General features: G+C 45.7%; 1 protein-coding gene across 1 annotated transcript in view; it reads left to right on the top strand.

Moving 5' to 3' along the window:
• LOC112107416 (SUN domain-containing ossification factor) overlaps positions 1-23,316 on the top strand; it is a 78,355-nt gene that overhangs the window by 24,621 nt on the left and 30,418 nt on the right. Inside the window, exons 4-9 of the mRNA XM_026656114.2 lie at positions 596-741; positions 5,560-5,700; positions 5,902-6,052; positions 10,980-11,100; positions 12,715-12,839; positions 13,317-13,384. Of these exons, the coding sequence (XP_026511899.1) occupies positions 596-741; positions 5,560-5,700; positions 5,902-6,052; positions 10,980-11,100; positions 12,715-12,839; positions 13,317-13,384 (752 nt within the window). The remainder of the gene's footprint in view (positions 1-595; positions 742-5,559; positions 5,701-5,901; positions 6,053-10,979; positions 11,101-12,714; positions 12,840-13,316; positions 13,385-23,316) is intronic.

Genomic DNA, 23,316 nt, shown 5'->3' with positions numbered 1-23,316 from the left:
GGTACAAAACAAAAATTGCAAATATGTCCTAAAGTAGCATTTAGTAACATGTATGTTGCTTATGAATGAAAGCATGCAATGTTCCTTTATGGCAGGGGTCGGCAACCTTTCAGAAGTGGTGTGCCGAGTCTTCGTTTATTCACTCTAATTTAAGGTTTTGCGTGCCAGTAATACATTTTAACGTTTTTAGAAGGTCTCTTTCTATAAGTCTATAATATATAACTAAATGAATGTTGTATGTAAAGTAAATAAGGTTTTTAAAATGTTTAAGAAGCTTCATTTGAAATTAAATTAAAATGCAGAGCCCCCCCGGACCGGTGGCCAGGACCCGGGCAGTGTGAGTGCCACTGAAAATCAGCTCGCGTGCCCCCTTTGGCATGCGTGCCATAGGTTACCTACCCCTGCTTTATGGTGTCAGATTCTCACGTACGTGTGTGTGTGTGTGTGTGTGTGTGTGTGTATGTATATATATTTGGTTTTTGAAGAGATCAGTAATTCAGATGCCTGTTTTATGTAAATACAGGAGAAATGTACATTACATCTCACTTATCAGAAGTCATTCAAATTTTGCACTGATTTCTAATATTTTAAACAGACTACAGAAATGGGTGAATTAAGTCTGCCTCAGGTTGAGACACTACCTTCAGTAGACTTAAATGAAGCTTCTTCTAGCATAGCTGCAAGCATTGAAAACATTTCCAGTTCATCTACCTCAGAGATCTCTCCAGTCTCGCAGCCTGAGTAAGCTTTTTATTTTGTTACCATTTTGGTCTTTATTGCAAATAAGTAGTATTTCCCCAAATAGGTGGCCCTTCTAAATTGTTAGGCATGAGGAATTGGTTGTAATACTGTGTAGGTGTTGGGATTTTGCTTGCCAAGAGTACCATAGCATTCTCATAGCTATATATTTTTGTTAGAGAATGCCACCTGAAAGTATTTAATCAGTTCTTCAAAATCTCCATGGCAACAGCTTTCTCATTGATTTACAATGGGGGAAACTATTGTTGCTACTATGCAAACTTCAGCCTACCACACTCTTATTAGTTTTGCTACATACTGATTTATGATAGCAAGGCTACTCCAATATACTGTACCACTTCTGCAGTGCATCTTTCCTGTTTGCCTGAAGTGTCAATGTTGATTATCAACCTAGTGATATATACTGAGAACTGAAATATTTTTTTCCTTTCACAGTAGTAATCTTCCTAACTGTATTCTATATACATTGCATAGTATATCTGAAAAATACATGTCTTTATCTGTTCCCTGTTAAAGGCCACTAGCCCTCACAAATAGGCTTTCATGTCTTTGCCAGAACTGTTTCACTGCTGGGCTGTGCTTTGTCCCTTAAGGAGATAAGCCTCTAAGAATTCTGTTATTCCCAGCAGCAGCAACAGGGCTGTCCTAAACTCTCTGCTCTGACAGCAGGAGACTTTCCCCCCCTTAAATGGGGTCTCAAAACATCTTCATTTAAAAGAATTCAGCAGTGCCTGTACTGCTTCTGAGGCTCCCAGTGGATCATAGTCTAGGTTATCAGTGGCTGGGTGGCTCTGAAGCAGTCTCTTCAAAGGGCACCTCTGGAACACAAAGGCATCACTCTGCTTCCCCCTTTATGATGACACAACATGCAGGAAAATAACAAGAAAAAGTTGAAGGTAACTATAGAATTCAAGTTGTGTAAAATTACAGAGGACCAACCCCTAGCATAAGAATTTAGACTTCTCTTGCAAAGTTCCCCTCAGTCCCCTCAGACACATCAGGATCTTAAAACAATGCTCAGCTAATTGTTTTGCTGGAAAATCTCTGCTGCAGTACTTAAGCAGAGCAGAACCAATTAAGCCTGACTCACTATCATTAAATTGACAGATTAAAGGAAAATCAGAATAAAATGGACTCATTAAATGTAGCCAGTTAAAAAAATTATTTAAAGTCTGAGGATACATCTGCACTGCAATAAAAAAGCCCCAGCACTGAGTCTCAGAGCCTGTGTCAATTTATTTGGGCTGTGGGGCTACAAATTGCAGTGTAGCCACTGGGGCTCAGGCTGGAGCTCGGGCTCTGACATCCACCCCCCTCGTGGGGTTTCAGAGCATATGCTCTATCCTAAACACAAATGCCTCCATTACAGTTTTTTGTCCCCTAATTGGCCTATTTATCCTGATGCATTCATGGATATTCTTCTATGCCAGTGATGTTCGAGACTCATGGTAAAAATCACAAGAGCTGGCAGCACTCTTAGTGGGCTTCTTAAACCCTTAGTTCATGGAGCCATATAACTTCATGAGACTTTCACCTTCCATTAAAAAATTTCTAGCTCTCATGGCTGGGGAAAAGCTGGAAAAAGTGAGCCCTAAAGGCTGGAACAAGAAGGCAAATTTAAAACGTTTTTTAAAATCTTCTCCTCATTTTTCGGGCTAGTCAATGATAGTATGGGTCCTGATTCATGATTTTCAAATGGTTTGGATTGGCTTCCCTGAATAAATAAGGGAAGAAGGAACAGGGTGACCAGAGAAGGTGAATGTTTCTTTACGCTTAAAAACCTTTTTAATCAAAAGAAAAATATTTATACCTATTTTAATTTCTTTCTATATGGACACTTATTTAAAGTGGCAATGACTTTTAACAAGTGTGTTCAATCATAGACAACATATGGAAGTTTAGCAAACACTTTTATAGTCCAAGATGTTAAAGAAAAAGTTGTATAGCTATCTTATTTTGCTGTTGTGAGCTTTGAGTTGTGAACTGCCTGTTTAGCTGCCTTTTCTGTTAGTATGAGACATTAGAACCACCACAAACATACTTGAATCATTCCATCTAAACTCCTGTTTTTACTCTATAATAACTTAAAAGTTGTTCCTTTTGGACATGAAACTGCTCATGATTCATCTCTGCCAAAAGACGAATATTTTTGGAAACCTTTCAGAAAAAATCAGTTGCCATCTGAGTAAGATGAGAGATTTTGATTATATAAACTTTCTTTATTTTCTGACTTGCATTTCAGTTAGTACTCAATGTGAACAAATGATGTGCACATGTTTTGTAGTAATTTTTTTTTAACAATTTACATTTGTAAATGACTAAACAGGACAAAATACATGTGCTTAGTGTTCGTGCTACTCTTTCATATATGTAAACTACACACGTATATCTTCTGTGGGGAAAAAAAATCTCATTTGTGGCTAATAAAGTTAAGGTATACCCTAAGATTTTTTCAGTTAATATTTGCACCATATTTTATTGAATTACTGATTATTCATATTCACATTGTTTCTGTTCATTCATCTTCTCAGTCTTGTAGGGTCAAGAATGTGCAGAGCAATTTAATATTAATATGTTCAAGTTAGGTTTTACACCTTGGCATCTGAATTTGAGGTTTAATGCAAAGGTGTGATTCACCTGGCTCTGCCACGGAAAGGGATTTAAAGGAAATAGCTATTAATATAATGGACTGAATAACTTGTAATTATAACCACTGGTTTTAAGGATTCGTATTTAACACAAATCCTAAATGAACCTGTCTGGTAAAATCAATCTCTTAAACAAGATAATTAGTAGTCTCCTTTTGTACTCGTAGGGATAGACAGATCTCTTTGCTGCATGGCCAAGAATAAGTTTTTGAATGGGTTTTTTCTCCCATTTAGCATTTTCATTTGAAAGGTGCCAAAATTAGTTCCTTAATTTTTTTTTTTTTTCCTATTGCTGCTTCCGTTGTAGGAGTAGCACCAGGTGGCAAACGGAAAGATTCAGCCTGTAGGTTGCTAACTTGCTGTTATGCTTTGGAGGAGAGGGGGTAGGGGAGGGGACAGCATTTTGCAGCCCAGTGTCAGAATATTAGTGAGACAAGGTTTGTATTGCCCCAGGTGAAGATTGCTAGTGCTGAGATATGAGAGGCCGAGCAAAGGCTTTTCTTAGTTCTGATTTATCACCCTTATAGATAATGTTCCCTTTAATTTTTCCCATCCATTGTGGAATGAATTTTATGTGCACCAATATGGAGGTGATGTGTGGCAGGAGTGGGGCTGAGGGGTTCGCTGTGTGTGTGGGGGGAGAGGGCTCAGGGCTGGAGTAGAGGGTTGTAAAGGGGGGGAGGGCTCTGGGGTGGGGCTGGGGATGAGGAGTTTCGGGTGCAGGCTGCCTTGGGTTTGCGGCAGGGAGAGAGGACTCCCCCCAGCCATCTCTCTCCACAACAGCACCTTGGCTGTGGGAGAGGCGTCTTGCCCTGCAGCCATCTTTCAGGCCCGCCTATGGCCACGCCCGAGTGCAGTGTGCACACCTGCACGGCTCTGCTAATTTTGTGTGCGGCCCTTGGTTGTCTCCTGCATGGCAATGCAGGCGTACACCTTAGTGGGAATATAACTTATAGACCACTGGTTCTCAAACTATTGTACTGGTGACCCCTTTCACACAGCAAGCCTCTGGGTGCAACCCCCTTATAAATTAAAAACACTTGTTTATATATTTAACTCCATTATAAATGCTGGAAGAAAAGCGGGGTTTGGGGTGGAGGCTGTCAGCTTTTGATCTCCCATGTAATCAACTTGTGACCCCCTGAGGGGTCCCGACCCCCAGTTTGAGAACCCCTGTGTTAGACCATTGTGTACTCTTACCCTGTATGAATGTAGGCAGAAAAGGAACAAATCAAAAATTCATTTGTTCCATCTTCTCTCTCCATTTTTTTTCTGCTTAATCTCTGATGAAAGGCAGCTATGGCCTTTTGTTGCTTTAGGATCTATGTGACCCAGCAAATTCAAGTTTTCTTCCTGAAGACTGAAATGAAATAATCAAGACACAAGGACAGATTCTGTAGCCCAGTTGTGGCCCCTTTACACAGTGGCACAAAGGGGCTGTAATACAGCATCATTTGGTCAGCAGAGAATTCCCGTGGTATAGGAGAATGGCCTGCTAGCACACATGTGCTGCTGCCAGGCCCTGTGTCTTTTCATGCCACCCCCTCCTGGCTTAAGAGGCATGACAGTGCTCTGTTCAGCTGTACATATCCTCCTCTGATGTACGGTCTATGAAGAATCCTACACCAGTGTTGAAACTTACAGCCAGTCAGGCAGCTCTAAGTTGCGTTGGTTAAGGCTCACCCTGAGAATCTCACAAATGAGCTGGTTACAGCTCCCTTTCCCGCAGCCCAAGCAAAGCAAAGTTTGGACAGAAGAGCCAATTTCCCCCTTTATTTTGTAATAGTAATGGAAAATTCACTATAGCAAGAGTGATGAGATGTCTTAATTGAGACTTTTGAGAGCTGGCGACTGGGCCTTCTATAAGACCCATGTTGTGTGCTGCTACTTGTACCATGGCAAATGGAATAGATGGGAAATAGATCATCCTTGATGTGAGCGATATGAGAATACACTTCCAAAATAGTGACATAACATTACATATTTCTCTTCATCCACTTACAAGATCTATGACTGACATTTCCATGGTACTGTATTATATATGTATTCTCTCTTTTTCTCTATCAAAATAGCTTCATTAACTTACCTCTTTGATTAGCAGGGTACTTCTAATACCAGAAGGGTAAAAAGCATGTTATTTCTTTCCCTTCAGTGCAATAGAAAATTCCCGTGCTGATATCCCTGTAGTCAGCTCTAGTGAAGCTGAGCAGTCAGAACCTGACTGTGATATTGGTGGGGCACTTGAGGCTGACCCTCAGAGTGAGCCTTCCTCTTTTGTCAGTCCACCAGAGAGGTGAGTGTTGTGAGCCTAAAATAACTTCAATGTGTTTTGCTATGCTGGCTTTGCAACATGGTCATTCACCTGCTCTGCTTGCTTCTGTATCCGTTGTTTGTGTACAAGTTCATATGTAGTATATTAAATGTAGTGTTATGAAGATTATAAAACTGCTTAATGTGTTCGTTATAGCTTCTAATATTCTTGTGTATTTTTCAGCCTTGTGGGTCAGCATATAGAGAACATCTCTTCTTCACATGGCAAGGGAAAGATGACTAAATCTGACTTTGAGTCAAAGGTTGCAGCAACTGAAAATGGGCCAGAGAAGGCGAAATCTGCTTTGAATGCTTCAGATAACTTGAAAAGGGAGGTATGTAATATAACTTGAAATATTCTGCCAGGACACACACAATTAAGGAACTATCCAGGAGTTGTGTTTAAATTGCAAAAATTATCTTTTTGCCTTTTCCTCTCCTTTGATATGTATATTGCCTCAAAGATTTCTTCAAAAACTCATTTCCCCTCTTGCTTTTTTCAGTTTTAAGTATCAGGTTTTCATTTCCCTCTTTGCTTTAAGAATTAGTATTCCCTTCATTTGGGGGATTGAGCTGTAGCTCAGATTACTGCCTTGTGTGATGTGATTTCACTAGTTAGGTCATTGAATGATCTTGCCAAGATCCTTCATCACAGAGGACGAAGGACTGATGATTCAAATCTAAAAAAATTGTAGAAAGCTGCCCAGGATGGTGGCAAACGAGGGTCTTGTATCTCATAGTGGGGAGAACAGTAAAGGGAAAAAACAAATTTTATTTGCAGCAGAAAAAGCACTTTTTTTTTCAATATTAAAAAAAAAAAAATGGTTTCTCTTCCCTGTACTGCCCCATTCTTCTAAGTAAAATGGGCAGATACTGTTGGAAGAGAAAAAATCACAAAACTTACTTGGAAATAATGCAAGAAAACCAAAACAACTATTTAAAAAAAAAAAAACCCTGACAGCCATCCAACACAAAAAGTGGACTCGGCTACAATTCCACAGCCCACACAATGCCGTTTCTGGGAGAAACCATGGCACGAGGACCTGCCACATGGGCACTACACAACACCCCAACATCATGGATTTATGAAGATTATCTCTAACCAGAGCTGAACTATCTGTACACTCCAAGGGACTGAACTTCTGCGATGCCACAGAACCTGATACCATACTAAACATGGGGAGAACTATAAGAGTTCTTCCACTGACTTTTGCCTCAAAGAATTTTTTCACAACAATGGTAACACCACCCACAATTACCATGTCCCGACTGACAGTCATAAGAAAAAAGAATTATCTGACTGGACATCACAGAGAAGACAAAATCACACTCTTGATCATTGTGTTGCTTAAGGAAAAAAATTGACTGTGAAATCCTTAACAAATATCACATCCACCACAATCTCTCCACTGCCGAGAGGACAGCTATACAGACCCTGAAATCCAGCCACCAAATAGCAATCAAATGAACAGACAAAGAAGGCATCATCGTAGTCCTCAACCATGATTATGTTAACGAGGCCAAGTGACATCTGTCCGACACCACCTACTACAAAGAATTCAAAGAAGACCGCACACCACAATTTACCCAGGAAATTGAGGATATCATGAAATCCTTCCCCAAAACACTCCAAGAGAAACTCTACAACTTCATCCTCCACAAATCCAACCCAGACACCTTTTACATGTTCCCAAGATACACAAACCAGGGAATCCAGGCAGACCCATAGAAACCATCCTCAGACTATTCACCACACAAAGGGCAACTTTCCTCTATGACACAACTGATTCTTCCAGAAACTCCACAACATTAACAACCTCCCTCAGAACACTGTCCTTTGCACCATGGATGTCACCTCTCTATACACCAGCATACCTCACAACGATGGCATAGCTGCCTTCCTCAGATTTTTACAAGATAATGGACAACCCTCAGATATCCACCTCCAGCACATCGCCAAATTCACTCATTTTCATCCTCATCTGCAACAGTTTTACATTCAACAACAAACACTTTGCCCAAACCATGGGAACAGCACCAGGTACTAGGATGGCTCCCCAATGTGTCAACATCTTCATGGGTCACCTTGAAGAATTATTTCTGGAAAAATGCACCACAAAATCAATGATATGCTTCACATATATCAATGATGTTTTCATCCTCTGGACAGATGATCTAAATTCCCTCAAACTTCAACCACCATGATCCAGCCATTAAGCTTTCTGTAGAACACTCCCACACTAGCATCAACTTCCTGGACACCACAATCAGCTTCAACAATGAAACCCTCCAGACTACTATATATGAGAAATCCACAGATCACCACCTCTGCCTTCATAGATCCAGTAGCCACCTCAAACAGATCAAGAAATCTGCTATCTACAGCCAGGCATTCAGATACTACAGAATATGCTTCAGGGTGAAAGTGTGGAATATATAACTTCACACTTAAAACCGTCTTCACTGAACAAGGACATTCCAACAGAGAAGTAGATTGCATCATGGAACAGGCCACCCAAATACCCTGAGAGAATCTGCTTCAATACAGAAATAAAAACCTCCTCTGACTATATACCTCTAGCTGTCACCTACCACACACTGGAACACTTACAGGGTATCATAAACTGCAACCCATTTTTGATGGGGACCCCATCCTGGAAGATCTTTCCTGAACCCCCTCTTCTGGCCTTCAAATAACCCTCCAGCCTCTCCAAGCTCATCATCAGAAGCAAGCTCCCCACAGACCAGGACACACCAACTCAAAGTGGCACCAGACCCAGCCAGAACAGATGCGCAACTGCAGAAATATTTTCCTTCTGCTATAATCCATATCTCCATAATACACTTTTCAAGATCCATGTGTGACGGGTTTGATTACAGAAACCCCTTGGGAGCTGCCACCCGATGTGCCAAGACCACTTCTACCCCTGCTTTCCTTGCCAGCTCAGGACTCCAGCACCCTGTCTTGCAGAGCCAGACACACCCGTCTGCTCCAACAAAGACCCAGGGTCTGAATTACTTGCCCCCAAAGCTGTAGGCTTCACTGAAAGCAGCTAACAGAAGTGTTCTTGTCTTTAACACCCAGATGCCCAACTCCCAATGGGGTCTAAACCCAAATAAATCCGTTTTACCCTGTATAAAGCTTATGCATGGTAAACTCCTAAATTGTTCGACCTCTGTAACACTGATAGAGAGAATGCATGGTTGTTTGCTCCGCTGGGTATTAATACATAAAAAGTGATTTTTATTAAATACAGAAAGTAGGATTTAAGTGGTTCCAAGTAGTAACAGACAGAACAAAGTAAGTCACCAAGCAAAATAAAATAAAATGCGCAAATCTATGTCTAATCAAACTGAATACAGATAAGATCCTCACCAGTTCCAGAATGCTCCCTTTTACAGACTAATCTCCTTTTAGCCTGGGTCCAACAATCACTCACACCCCTTGTACACTGTCCTTTTGTTCCAGTTTCTTTCAAGTATCCTGGGGGGTGGAGAGGCTCTCTCTTTAGCCAGCTGAAGACAAAAATGGAGGGGTCTCCCAGGGGTTTAAATAGACTATGGGTCCCACATATGTCTATTACAACATGTGGGGTACCTCATCCAGTGCACAAAATGACCCAATAACTGTGTGTGAAACAAGTCAATTGTTACACTCTCATAGAAAAATAAGACAAACACTTTATCACCCATGGGTGAATAAAGTGATCCATCTGTCTGACCTCTCAGTTCTCCTCCTCAAAGGAAAACTTCACAATAGCTTCAAAAGACAGACCTGGGAGCTTAAATTCAAAACTTTGCTAGGTACTAAAAATCATGGACTGGATTTATGGTTTATCACCACAATCTATAACCCCACTTAACATTCCCTCCAGCTTTTCCCCCCCCCATGACTGGAGAGGTGTTAACTGGCCACTTCACCTTGAATGTGTTAACTACTTATGCTGAACGGTCTGTTCTACCTTGTATTTAGCTGGGATATTTACAAAGATCATTTGATTACCTATTCGGTTCATTCCCTCTGAAGCACCTGGCATTGGCCACTGTCTGAAGACAGGATACTGGGCAAGATGGACCTTTGGTCTGACCCAATATGTACTCCTGGGGGAATTCTGCACCATTGCGCATGCGCCGAATTTATGTCCACCGCAGATTTATTTGCTTCCCCGCAGAAAAATTACTTTGATGCGAAAGCAAAAGGAAGCCACAAGAGGGGTCATACAACCCTCAGCTGCTAGTCCTGGCTGGGCTGGGGAGGACGGGACTTCTTCTTGCTCTGCACGGCATCTGGGGATGGGTCAGACCTACCTCCAGATTTCTCCCCCAGCTGTAGGCAAAGCCTCCCCATTTACCCCCCCCTCCCCACTTCCTGCACACATGGCTCCTCAGCTGCAGGAGGAGGGATCACTGTACAGGATGCTGCTCCCCCATCCACCCAAGCGCTGTGCATCCAGATCCCCCTCATACCCAGATCCTCCCGCTGAGCCTCATTTCACCCCCCCGCTGAGCCCCACTCCCCCTGCACCTGGAACACCCCAGTGAGGCACCCGGATCCCCACCCTACCAAGCCCCAACCAGCTGCACCTGGTTCCTCAACACACTGAGCCCCCCCTCCCGCAGCATCTGGACCCTCCCCCCTCTGAGCTTCCCATATCCAGACCCCCCTGCCGCGCTCTATCCCACCCCCGCACTGAGCCCCAACCACCTTCACCTGGTTCGCCCTGCAGAGTCCCATTACTGTTGCACCCAGTACCTCCCCACAAGCCTCTGTGCATCCAGATCCCCTCTGCACCCGGATCCCCCACTGAGCCGCTCGCATCCAGATTGCCCCACACAGAACCCTCTCAACCTGCACCTGGAGCCCTCCACACTAAGCCCTTCCACACTTGGATCCTGCCTTGTTGAGCCTGCCTGCCCACACCTAGTACACCTGGCATGCAGAATTTTAAAATACTGTGTGCAGAATTTTTAATTGTTTGGCGCAGAATGCCCTCAGGAGTAAATATGGCCGTTCTTATGCTCTTAAAGAGCTCCTCTTCCCAGACCTGCAGAGAAGCCTTTGTAAGCTCAAAAGCTCTTATCAACAGAAATTGGTCCAATAAAAGATATTAACTCATCCACCTTGCCCATTTAATATTCTGTTGATTTGGAATCTGTTTGGTTTTTAAAAAGCACTGTAGTTCTTCATTGTATTTTCTTGATTTAATGTTGGCTGTCTTAAAAACCTGAATCCTGTATATTGCTTGATATTTTTTTTTGCAGAAGGACTATAAAAAAGCAGGAGAAATTGACCCTACATCAGTAATAACCCCAAAGGACCCAGGAGACATTCCAACATTTGATGAGTGGAAGAAGAAAGTTATGGAAGTAGAAAAAGAAAAAAGTAATTTCCATGATTAATTCCTTTGGTCTAAATATGAGCCACTTCTATATTTTACAGTGTTTCCTCTTTTATTAACTTTGTCTAAAATTTAAATATAATTTAAATCGTAAAAGTAAATGCATTAGGATACAGCCCAAAAGTCCACTTCTGTACTAAAAATATATAATACAGAAATACAACTGACTTCCTTGTGTGGTTGTCTGTCAAAATATTATCCCCATAGAACATGGCAAGGCATTGGCATTTGACAGTATTTCATAAACATCAAAATTGCACGAATTTCAACTTTAATTAAAGCAGCTGGGACTTGTGTGCAGCTATTTCATTGCAAACTGTTAGGCAGACTTCCATTTTGCAGAAGAAAAACTGATGCTGAAGCAGCTAGTCCTGCCCAAGTATCTCCTTAACTGGATATAAAAATGTCAGACTTTAAAGATAGTAATCTCGCAGTCCTATAGAGCTGGGAAAGGGAACATTTTCCCATCTTCCCATTGAACCTGGTTCTTATTTCTAGCCCAGAAATGTCCTACAATGACTGTATTTTAAAGTCATGGCATATATAGTAAATGTAAACAAATTAATATTTAAAGGCTTTTATGGGTTTCCCTAAGATCTGTGCAGTTCTCACTCAGTAATTAAGAAACTTGACATTAGGTGGAGGGCTACAAAAAATAGTCCTAGTGACATTTTTAAAAACCTCAAGTGTTTGTATTATTGAACTTTGGTAAAAGAGATGGCATATAGAGAAACATGATGGCAAAGTTTTATCAACACTCATTTAGGATGCCCTGCATACCTTCCTTTGGCTTTGTCACCTGTGAGTAGAAGGAAGTTTCTGAATGAATGCTGCTAAAACATGTCTATCACACCATTACGTAGCTGTGTGTGTAAATGTCCAAAAAGTTTTGAAGTGTGTGGCCATTACCTCCATTCAGATACCTACTTTATCTGTCTTGGTTTTTATAATATTTAAAAATTTACTACAAATTACATAAAGAAAAAATTGTTTGTGGCCTAATTTCACAAAAGTCAGGGAATTCTGCGTAATGGTAATCACTGGTGCCTAAGCCTTGCCATACATGCTTCACATCATTCATTTATACAGCTGTCTAGTGGTCAAGAACACAAGGTACATATTACATTGTGTCTTATTTATAGAGCACCAGTCACTGAAATATCTATTTGAAGTATTGTGCTCTTTTCTGATAGAGAAGCGAGAACTAATTAATTGCCAATTTCCCTTTTGGGAGTTTGTCAACAATTTAACACTTTAAAAAAACATGCCCAAATTCTGGGTGCAGGATATTGTTTCATATAGATGAAAGCTTCCCTGCATTGGCAAATTGAAGTGCTAACATGGGAACAAGATACATTATTTAATTAACTATTAAGGTCCACATAAAAAATGAAAGAGGAACCTTAAAAGCAGCTCTATGGAAAGAGCATTATTTTTAGTCTTATCACATACAGTGAATTAATTTGTACGCTTATGTTGAAGCTTGCAGCTTTGTTACTCAAATGTTGAATAACAATACTTTCTTCAGATCTGAAAAGATTGGGCCCATACATGTCTTTTGTTACCTTGTTAACAATAAAAATTTATCTTGTCTGCAGGTCAATCGATGCACCCATCCTCTAATGGAGGACAGCATGCCACAAAAAAGGTTCAGAAAAACAGAAATAACTATGCCTCGGTAGAGTGTGGTGCCAAAATACTGGCTGCTAATCCAGAAGCAAAGGTAATTTTATTTACTAATTTGGGGTTATGAATGTGTATGTGTGCATATTTTAAATGTGATCTTGTACTGTTCTAGCCACACTTACCTTAAAACAAAACATTGGTTTTCTAAGGCAGTGTTTTCTAACCTTTTTTCAGTAGTTCTTTTTTTGGCTTTTGAAATACTGGAATTCTGTGAAAACATCTACCTAGCATAGGAATCTATGGAAGCTAGTTATGTTGTGTGGTGTAAAATCTTGCCAGCTTATTTAATAAGCGACTAATCCTCTGGAGGTATATGTGATCTGAGATGTATTATCTTCTGCATGCTGTCCTGTTTAATCAGTTCCATAACTTGGTATTTGACTCCTAGAATTATATGTGCACTCTAAATGCAGAAGTATGGATTGAAAGGTCATCTGTGTTAAAGGAAATAAATGTTGCTTTATTTTAATTCTTTATTACCTGTCATAACTTAAGAATTTTATTATCCATTTAGAGCACATCAGCAATTCTGATAGAAAACATGGACCTCTATATGCTAAATCCATGCAGTACTAAAATCTGGTAAGTTATGTAGCACCGTGCATAGGATTTTTTGGTTTGCCATCCTGCTGGGAATATGTGCAAACTGGTCCATTTACTTGAGATCAGAATCTGCCTGCCTTAAGTGACACTAAACTATTCAGAGTGGGGTAGAGAGGGAAAATACTCAAGAGTTTAGAAGAAGGTGGACCTTCATTTCCTCCACTGCAGAGAAAATCCAATTTGGTGGTAGTACTACTTTCTCTACGGTGTTGAGATATGGCGATAGAGGGATGGCTTCACCTAAGTTTTGAGTTTTGTGCTTGGTCTCTGTAGTTTAGTTGCTCCCATGGCATCTGAAACAAGGAGGTTGCTCTGCAGACTAAACCAAGGAGAGCAGCATAGGGAGAAGGGAAAAGAAAACACAGAAGGCAGCTCTAGCCCTTCCCACCTCAAAGAAAACAGTACCGTGGGGTTTTTTTGGGAGTCAAGTCTCTCTTCTAAAGTTCCTATATTCTTTTCCTTTCTCCCCTGCTTCAGCCTAACCCTTCTTATACCATGCCCACTATTGTCATAGGAGCCCTCTCAATTATCAGTTCTTTTGTAATCAGCAAGTTCAGCCTCAGAGTCCAAGAGCTGGTGCCACTTAGCTCAAGATCAAGCTTGGGCAACCAATCTTTTCCATAATTCTGAATCTTCTCCACACATGAACTAGCAGAACATTTAAATGCCATGTTTTTAACAGAGCTGATGTTTTTCATGACACACTATTATTAATCTAGCTTTTTTCTGTGAAATCTATGATCTTAGGGAAGAAAAAAACCTGTACATCCATTTGTCCTTTGTAAAGACTTAAGTGAGACTTCCACAACTGTATAGTTGCTTTTGAAGGTGTTTAAAACACTGGTTTGGATTATATTTGCTTTTTCCAGGTTTGTGATAATTTGTTTGGTCTGTATGTAGGATGGATTACCCTAGGTATGTCAGATGTTGGAGCATATGGCATTTATCAGTATACTATTGAATATATGCTGTAAATCTGTTCCATTTGCATAAAAATTGAAAGTCTGCTTTTAATTCAAATTGTGATTTGTACAGTATTAAAAGTACCTCAGAATTATAATTTTGTGAGTAAACTGATGAATATAGTGAGTCACTGTGCTGAAAATCTGAGTTTAGACTGTAACCTGAGTTTAGACTTTAACTCTCCTGGGCTGGGAGCACCATGGAAACAAATGTATTCAAATCCTGGAGAGAGACTAGGACAGCTATTTCTCTTCATTGTTGTGCCATATCTTTTCTGATTAAATCAGTTAGCATATTAAGTCCTTTTCAAATACAGGATAGTTAAGATAAGGCATACTGAAGAAATGAATACAGGGAAATGTTTAACCTGGAATGAGGCCTGAAAGTGGCTAATTGACGGAGTCCTTAGTAGTCAACTTGAAAGTTGAATATTCATAATAAATGTCATCTGAAGAACTTGCATTATTTACACAGTGCTTGTCACTTGACAGGTGATGTGGACTCTTTTTTGCTAATCCTTTTGTGCTTTGAAATTTTCCTATGCATCTTCAGTTGGTGACAGTGCTCTTGTTTAGGAGTATTATTACTAAGTAATGATTAGCAGTCTGCACAAGCCTGCTTCTCCTCTAAACGGATAGCATATGTAAAAATACTCAGGTATCTGGTTAGAATCCTAGAAATATAGAACTGGAAGGGCCCTCAGTAGGTCATCTAGTCCAGTATCCTGCACAGAGGCAGGACTAAGTATTATCTTGTCCCATCCCTGACAGGTTTTTATCTAACCTATTCTTAAAAACCTCCAGTGGTGGAGATTCCACAATCTCTATAGGTAATTTGTTCTAGTGTTTAATTACCCTTACAGTTAGGAAGCTTCCTAATGTCTAACCTGGCTGCAATTTAATTACTGCAATCCATTACTCCTTGTTCTATCCTCAGTGGATAAGGAGAACAATTGATCACCCTCCTCTTTATAGCAATTTTTTACATGCTTGAAGACTCCCTCTTCAGGCTTCTCTTCTCCAGACTAAACAAACGCAGTTTTCACTCTTCTTCTTTGAGTGCTTGTTCACGTCCATTCCACATTAGGTGTGCGCGCGCCGCGTGCACGAATCGTCGGAAACTTTTTCCCTCAGCGGCTCCCGTCGGGCCCGCAGGGTCTCCCTTCCCGCCAGAGCGGCGCCCCGCCCTCGCGTATATATACCCCTGCCGGCCCGACCCTCCCTCAGTTCCTTCTTACCGCCCGTGGCGACGTTGGAACAACTCTGTCTCTCGCCTGAGAGTGTCCCTTAGCATAGCCATTAGCAATAGTTAGCAGTTCATAATATAGTTAAGTGTTTTAGTGTTAAGTAGTTGTTTAGTTTTTCTAAGGACCAAAAATCTCTTGGTGATAGGGGTTTGGTCAACCCCGGCACCGGCCCTGGGCGGCGGGGCATGCCGCACGCCCAAGGCTTTAAGGCGTGTGCCGCGTGCCGCAGGCCTATGCCAGTGAGCGACCCGCACGAGTTGTGTCTCCGTTGCCTCGGGGAAGCTCACCAGAAGGAGCGCTGTAAAATTTGTAAGGCCTTCAAGCCCAGAACTAAAAAAGAGAGAATTTCGCCTTAGACAGCTCCTCATGGAGGCGGCGTTACAGCCCTCCTCTTCCGCGGCACCGTCCACTTCGGTGCGGAGTGCCCCGGCATCGGTCCGCGACCCGACACCGGCGGCGCAGACTAAGCCCACGGCACCGCCAAGGCGGGAACACGCCCGGCATCGATCTTCTTCGCCGGCCAAGTCGAAGGGCCAGCCTAAGGCCCGGGGGCGCTCCCCACACAAGAAGGCGGCACCGGCGAAGACCGCAAGTGCGGCCAAGGCCGTGACGGCCCCGATACAGGTCCCGGCACCAGTGGCTCCGGCGCCGAAGGGCCCGTCGAGCCCCAGGACAAGCGCGTCGAGTGAGGAGGATGGGCTGGAGGAACTGTTGGAACAGCCCTCCACCCCGGACACATTTGAGGCGGCAAAGGACCTCATTGAATTGTCCTCTGAGAGCACACTCCGTGCTACAGACATTCCGCCGCGACTGCCATCCAAGGGCAAACTGGCGATGATGCGCCCGTCGCGGTCGCCATCTCGGCACCGTTCACGGCGCCGGTCCCGGTCGAGCTCCGCCTCGGTGGACTCCCGGCTTCCCGCCGCACAACGGGCCACAAAACAGTCAGGGCCCGATGCGAGCGTGGCACCGCCACAGCAGCCCGTCCCGAGCAGGCGCCGGGACGCTTCGATGGCGAGGCTCCCAAGACCTTCCTCCCGCAGCCGCTCCCGGTCCCGCGGTCAACGGTTACGTTCAAGGTCCAGATCAGCACGCCGCTACTCACGGTCCCGGTCCCGACGGCACCGCTCCCCGACACCGGACCGGCACCGCCCCACGGCACCACCGTGGCCCTCTAGGTCACCGTCCCTAGCATCGGAAGAGAGCTCGGGTCTCTCCAGATATGGCCGCAGAGGGCATGCCGCGAGAGAGCACGAGGCCTCTTGGCAGCCGCATTGGAGCCATCCTGGACAGTGGCCGTTCTGGACGCCGTGGGCCTATCATCAGCAAGGCCCTCCGTCCAGAACCTCGAGATCGGGCCCCACAGGAGACCGGTCCCGCTCCCCTCGGTGCCGCCCTACCTCCCGTGCGGAGGCCACGGTCTCCAGACCACCGGATGCAGAGAGGGCGGACTCGGCACCGAGCCCGGCACCGTCCCTGACTCGGGACAGGGGGCGCACCCCGGAGGACCGCCCCGCTGAGGAGGAGCTACAGGAGGACGAGGACACCCAAAAGGCCATGACCTCCTCCTCCTCGCCGGACGAAGCCGTGGCGGGCACGACAGTGTCCGGCCCTCCCCCTATTGACCACCGGGCGCACCAGGACCTGCTCCGCCGGGTGGCCCTCAATTTGGGACTACAAGCAGAGGAGACGGTTGAGCAGGAGGACCCGATGGTGGACATTCTGAGCCCGGAGGGTCCCTCCAGGATCGCACTCCCGCTCATAAAAACGGTCCAGGCAAACTGTAAGACCGTATGGCAAACGCCAGCCTCCTCTGCGCCAACCGCAAAAGGCGTAGAAAGAAAGTACTTTGCCCCGTCCAAAGGGTTTGACTTTCTCTTCTCCCATCCGACCCCATGTTCGTTAGTCGTCTCGGCAGTTAACGAACGGGAAAGGCATGGCCAGCAGGCCCCAGCACCCAAGGCCAAGGAAGCAAAATGACTAGACCTATTTGGCAGGAAGGTCTACTCGTCCGGAGGCCTACAGTTGCGGATAGCAAACCAGCAAGCGATCCTAAATAGGCACAACTTTAACTCATGGGCATCAGTGTCCAAGTTCAAGGATGCCTTGCCTCAGGGCTCGCAACCTGAGTTTGCGGCCATAGTGGACGAGGGGAAGGCGGTGGCCAAAACCTCTTTACAGGCCTCACTTGACTCTGCCGACGCAGCCGCTAGAACAATTGCGTCAGGTGTGGTGATGAGACGCTCTGCATGGCTGCAATCTTCTGGCCTTCCTCCGGAGGTACAAAATACCCTCCAGGACCTGCCGTTCGAGGGTTCGGGCTTATTTTCAGAGCAGACTGACGCCAGGCTGCACAGCCTCAAGGACTCTCGGGCTACCCTTAAGTCCTTAGGGATGCACACCCCTGTGACACAGAGGAAGCCGTTCAAGCCCCAACCTCCACAGAGGCAGTACCACCCCCACCCTCGGCAGGAACCATACCGTAGACGGGGCAGGGACAATAGGCGTAGGCGCAACAATACGCCTAACCAAGGCCAAAATCAGGGCCAAAACAAGCCGCAGCCGGGAAATAAACAAGGATTTTGAAGCTGCGATCGAGGACAGCGTACCCATCTCTGCTCCGGATCCACCCCTGGGTTTCAGGGACCGCCTGTCCCATTTTTTCCGTGCCTGGTCTCATATAACATCAGACCGTTGGGTCCTGCGCACGGTGGACTCAGGTTACGCCCTCCAGTTCTCCTCGCTCCCTCCCTCCCACCCACCACCCCCGTCCCTCTTCAGGGACCCCTCTCACGAGCAACTCCTCATGCAGGAGGTACAGACCCTCCTCGAGGTGGGGGCGGTGGAGGAGGTTCCTCTGGACCTCAGAGGAAGAGGGTTCTATTCCAGATACTTCCTCATCCCCAAAGTGAAAGGGGGCCTCCGCCCTATCCTGGACCTTCGCAAGCTAAACAAGTACTTGCAAAAACCACGTTTCCGTATGGTCTCCCTTGGTACCATCATTCCTTCCCTGGATCCGGGGGATTGGTACGCTGCCCTCGATATGAAAGACGCCTATTTTCACATTGCCATTTGCCCGTCCCACCGGCGTTTCCTGCGCTTCACTATCCAGCAGCGTCATTTCCAGTTTACGGTCTTGCCCTTCGGCCTGGCAACAGCCCCATGTGTCTTCACGAAATGCATGTCGGTGGTGGCCGCCTTTCTTCGAAAAAGACGGATGCGCGTCTACCCGTACCTGGACGATTGGCTCCTGGCGGGCCGGTCAGAGGCAGAGGTCCGCGCCCATGTGGCACTGGCGTTACAAGTATTCCGGGAACTCGGACTGTTGGTCAATGTGCCCAAGTCATCGCTAGTCCCCACACAGAGGCTGGACTTCATAGGGGCAGTCCTGGACTCGGTGGCGGCACGGGCGAGTCTTCCAGTATCGCGATTCCTGGCTATCAAGGAGGCCGTGACCTCCATTCAGCGATTCCCTACGACCACGGCCAGATGTTGCCTGCAACTCTTGGGGCACATGGCAGCGTGCACACACGTAGTCGGGCTCGCCCGTCTCAGACTCCGGCCGCTGCAGCTGTGGTTGGCTCAGGTGTATCGCCCCAACAGAGACCCCTTGGACATGGTCGTCACGATCCCGGCTCGGGTGTCGAACGCCCTCCGTTGGTGGCTCGATCAACAGCAGGTTTGCCCGGGGATCCCGTTCGCCACCCCACAACCGACTCTGACGCTAGTAACAGACGCGTCGGACCTGGGTTGGGGAGCGCACCTAGGGAACCAGCGCACTCAGGGCTTGTGGTCCAGGGAGGAACGGTTGCTCCACATCAACCTGAAGGAGCTGAGGGCGGTTCGCCTCGCCTGCCAGACCTTTCACGCCACCATAAGAGGACACAGCGTGTCAGTTCTGACAGACAACACTACCGCTATGTTTTACATAAACAAGCAGGGCGGGTCCCGGTCCTCTCCCCTCTGTCACGAGGCTCTCCTCCTCTGGGACTTCTGCATAGCCCATTCAGTACAACTTCGGGCAGCATATCTCCCCGGGGTCCAGAACGGGCTAGCGGACCGTCTCAGCCGATCATACCTCAGGCACGAGTGGAGGCTGAGACGAGACATCCTCCGTTCTATTTTCCTGAGGTGGGGGTTTCCCCAGGTGGACCTGTTTGCCAGCAAGGGCAACAGCCAGTGCCCGCAATTCTGCTCGTTCCAGGGTCACAGTCCAGGCTCTATGGCGGACGCCTTTGCAATCCCGTGGGGCGGAAGCCTGAAGTACGCCTTTCCCCCGTTCCCACTCATTCACAGGGTCCTCCTAAAGGCCCGCAGGGACAGGGCGACAGTCATCCTAATCGCCCCGGCGTGGCCACGCCAACACTGGTTCACAACTCTGTTGGAACTGTCCGTGACCGCTCCGATAGCCCTTCCCCTCCATCACGACCTCATCACTCAGGATCGGGGTCGCCTACTCCACCCGAACCTGCCGTCGCTGCATCTCACGGCATGGCTTCTCTCTGGCTAAGTGAGGTGGAGCACAGGTGTTCCCACGAGGTCCAGCAAATCCTCCTGGGTAGTAGGAAACCCTCCACGAGGGCAGCCTACCTGGCCAAGTGGAAGCGCTTCTCCCTGTGGTGTGAGCCTCAACACTCACAGCCTTTACAGGCCTCGATACCGCTGATTCTGGACTACTTGCTGCACCTCAAGCGTCAAGGCCTCGCCCCCGCTTCTATTAAGGTGCATCTGGCCGCCATTTCAGCGTTCCACCCTGGGGAATCGGGCAGATCCGTGTTCTCCAACCCCACGGTGGTCCGATTCCTCAAGGGTCTGGAGCGGGTGTTCCCCTACTCGCGCCCTCCTATACCCCCGTGGAACCTCAATCTGGTCCTCACCAAGCTTATGGGGCCGCCCTTTGAACCCCTGGCCTCTTGCTCCCTCACGCACCTTTCATGGAAGGTCGCGTTCCTCGTGGCCATCACCTCGGCTAGGAGGGTGTCAGAGTTGAGGGCCCTCACCTCGGAGCCCCCTTATACCATCTTTTATAAAGATAAGGTGCAGCTTAGGCCTCACCCTAAATTCCTCCCAAAGGTGGTTACGAATTTTCACATGGGGCAGGACATTTGTTTACCGGTATTCTTCCCTAAGCCCCATACGGACCCAAGCCATCGCGGCCTACATACCCTGGATGTTAGGCGGGCATTGGCTTTTTATCTGGACCGTACCCGGCCTTTCCGTAAATCGTCTCAGCTGTTCGTGGCCGTTGCAGAACGCATGAAGGGCCAGCCTATTTCTGCGCAACGCCTGTCGGCGTGGATCTTGCATTGCATACGTACGTGTTACGAGCTCGCCAACATGCCTGCTCCTCAGATCAGGGCTCACTCCACTAGAGCCCAGGCGTCCTCGACGGCCTTCTTGGCACAGGTCCCACTCCAGGAGATCTGCAGGGCAGCCACCTGGTCGTCAGTGCATACCTTCACAGCCCACTACGCGGTCCACCATCAGTCCAGAGATGATGCAGTGGTCGGCAGGGCGGTGCTGCAATCAGTTATTCCTTGACTCCTACCCTCCTCCAATGGTAAGCTTGCGAGTCACCTAATGTGGAATGGACGTGAACAAGCACTCGAAGAAGAAAAGACAGTTACTTACCTTCTGTAACTGTTGTTCTTCGAGATGTGTTGTTCACGTCCATTCCACTTCCCACCCTCCTTCCCCTCTGTCGGAGTCACCGGCAAGAAGGAGCTGAGGGAGGGTCGGGCCGGCAGGGGTATATATACGCGAGGGCGGGGTGCCGCTCTGGCGGGAAGGGAGACCCTGCGGGCCCGACGGGAGCCGCTGAGGGAAAAAGTTTCCGACGATTCGTGCACGCGGCGCGCGCACACCTAATGTGGAATGGACGTGAACAACACATCTCGAAGAACAACAGTTACAGAAGGTAAGTAACCGTCTTTTTCCATGTTGGTCAGATTTTCTAGACCCTTAATGATTTTTGTTGTTCTCCTCTAGACGTTCTGCAGTTTGTCCACGTTTCCCGAAATGTGATGCCTCGAATTGGAAACAGAACTCCAATTGAGGCCTTTTCAGTGCTGAGTAGAGTGCAAGAATTCTTTATCGTATCTTGCTTACAATATTGCTAATACATCCCAGAATGATGTTGGCTTTTTTCCACAGTATTATGTTGTTGACTCATATTTAGTTTGTGATCCACTGTAATCCCCAGATCCTTTTCTGCAGTACTTCCTAGGCTGTCATATGCCATTTGTGGAATTGATTATTCCTTCCAAAGTTAGTGCTTTGCATTTGTCCTTGTTGAATTTCATCCTGTTTATTTCAGACCATTTGTCCAGTTTGTCAAGATCATTTTGAATTCTAAGACGCTTGCAATCCCTCCCAACTTATCATCTGCAGACTTTAAGCGTGTTCTCTATGCCATTGTCCAAACCATTTATGAAGATACTGAATAGAATAGGACACAGGACAGATCCCTGCAGGATTCCATTCAGTATGCCCTTCCAGTTTAACTGTGAACCATTGATAATTACTCTGAGTATGGTTTTCCAACCAGTTGTGCACCCAACCTTATAGTAGATTCATCTAGGCTATATTTCCTCAGTTTGCTTATGAGAAGGTCATGTGAGACCATATAAAAAGCCTTACTAATGTCAAGATACCATATCTGCTGCTTGCCCCCTATCTGCAAGGCTTGTTACCCTGTCAAAGAAGGATATTAGATTGGTTTGACATGATTTGTTCTTGACAAATCTAGGTTGACTGTTTGTCACCTTATCGTCTAGGTGCTTACAAACTGATTGTTTGCTCCATTATCTTTCCGGGTACTGAAGTTAAGCTAACTGATTTATAATTCCCTCGGTTGTCCTTATTCTCCTAGGGCTTGTCTACATATACAGCGCTGCAGCAGCACCACTGTAGTGCTTTAGTGAAGACACTACTATGCCAATGGGAGAGCTTTTTTTATTGGCATAGTTAATGCACTTCTGTGAGATGCATGGGTAGAGCTCTCCCCTTGACAGTGCTGTCTACACTGGGGGTTAGGTCAGTATAACTATATGGCTCATGGGTGTGGGTTTTTCACACTCCTCAGTGACGTAGTTATACCAACATAAGATTGTAGTATAGACCTGGTAGAAAGCAGTATTGTGGAGTAATTGCAGGTTCCACCGTTTCCTGCATGCTATCTCAACTTTATACACTACATACTCTAGGCTGCATGGACAACTGGAGAAGTTAATATAAAACTTTTTAAATTTCCTGTATGCATTGTATGGAAAGGGGGAGAGGCAATGATTGGGAGTGCTGCTCTGTTTTCCTTCGTGATCTTTAGAAATTTGGAGCCTTCTTCAGAAGGACTAGAGAAAAGGTGTTAGGCACTCCTATGCCAATGTGAGACTATTTTATTGATTTTAACTCCTTGATTGATTGTCCAGACAACTTTATGTAGGTTCCCTCTTGAATTCTCTCCATCTTCCTCGCTTTTAAACTAGTCATTTAACTCACCACCTTTTTTCTTTTTATTTAATAAATGGTGTGAATTTTTGTTTTAGTTGTTTAGTTCTCAAATTTGTACATAAGGTGGGCACAAGTCCTTAAAGCAATTTTCCAAACTACCAAATCCACAAATTGTCCAAAAACACCCTCTAAGTACTTAAGGTATGTCTACACTACAGCACCACAGCTACAGTGCTGCAGCTGTGCTGTTGTA

Source organism: Terrapene carolina, unplaced genomic scaffold, assembly GCF_002925995.2.
Source record: "Terrapene carolina triunguis isolate 2854851 unplaced genomic scaffold, T_m_triunguis-2.0 Scaffold212, whole genome shotgun sequence".
NCBI lineage: Eukaryota > Metazoa > Chordata > Testudines > Emydidae > Terrapene > Terrapene triunguis.
This window is presented reverse-complemented; position numbering and strand designations above follow the sequence as displayed.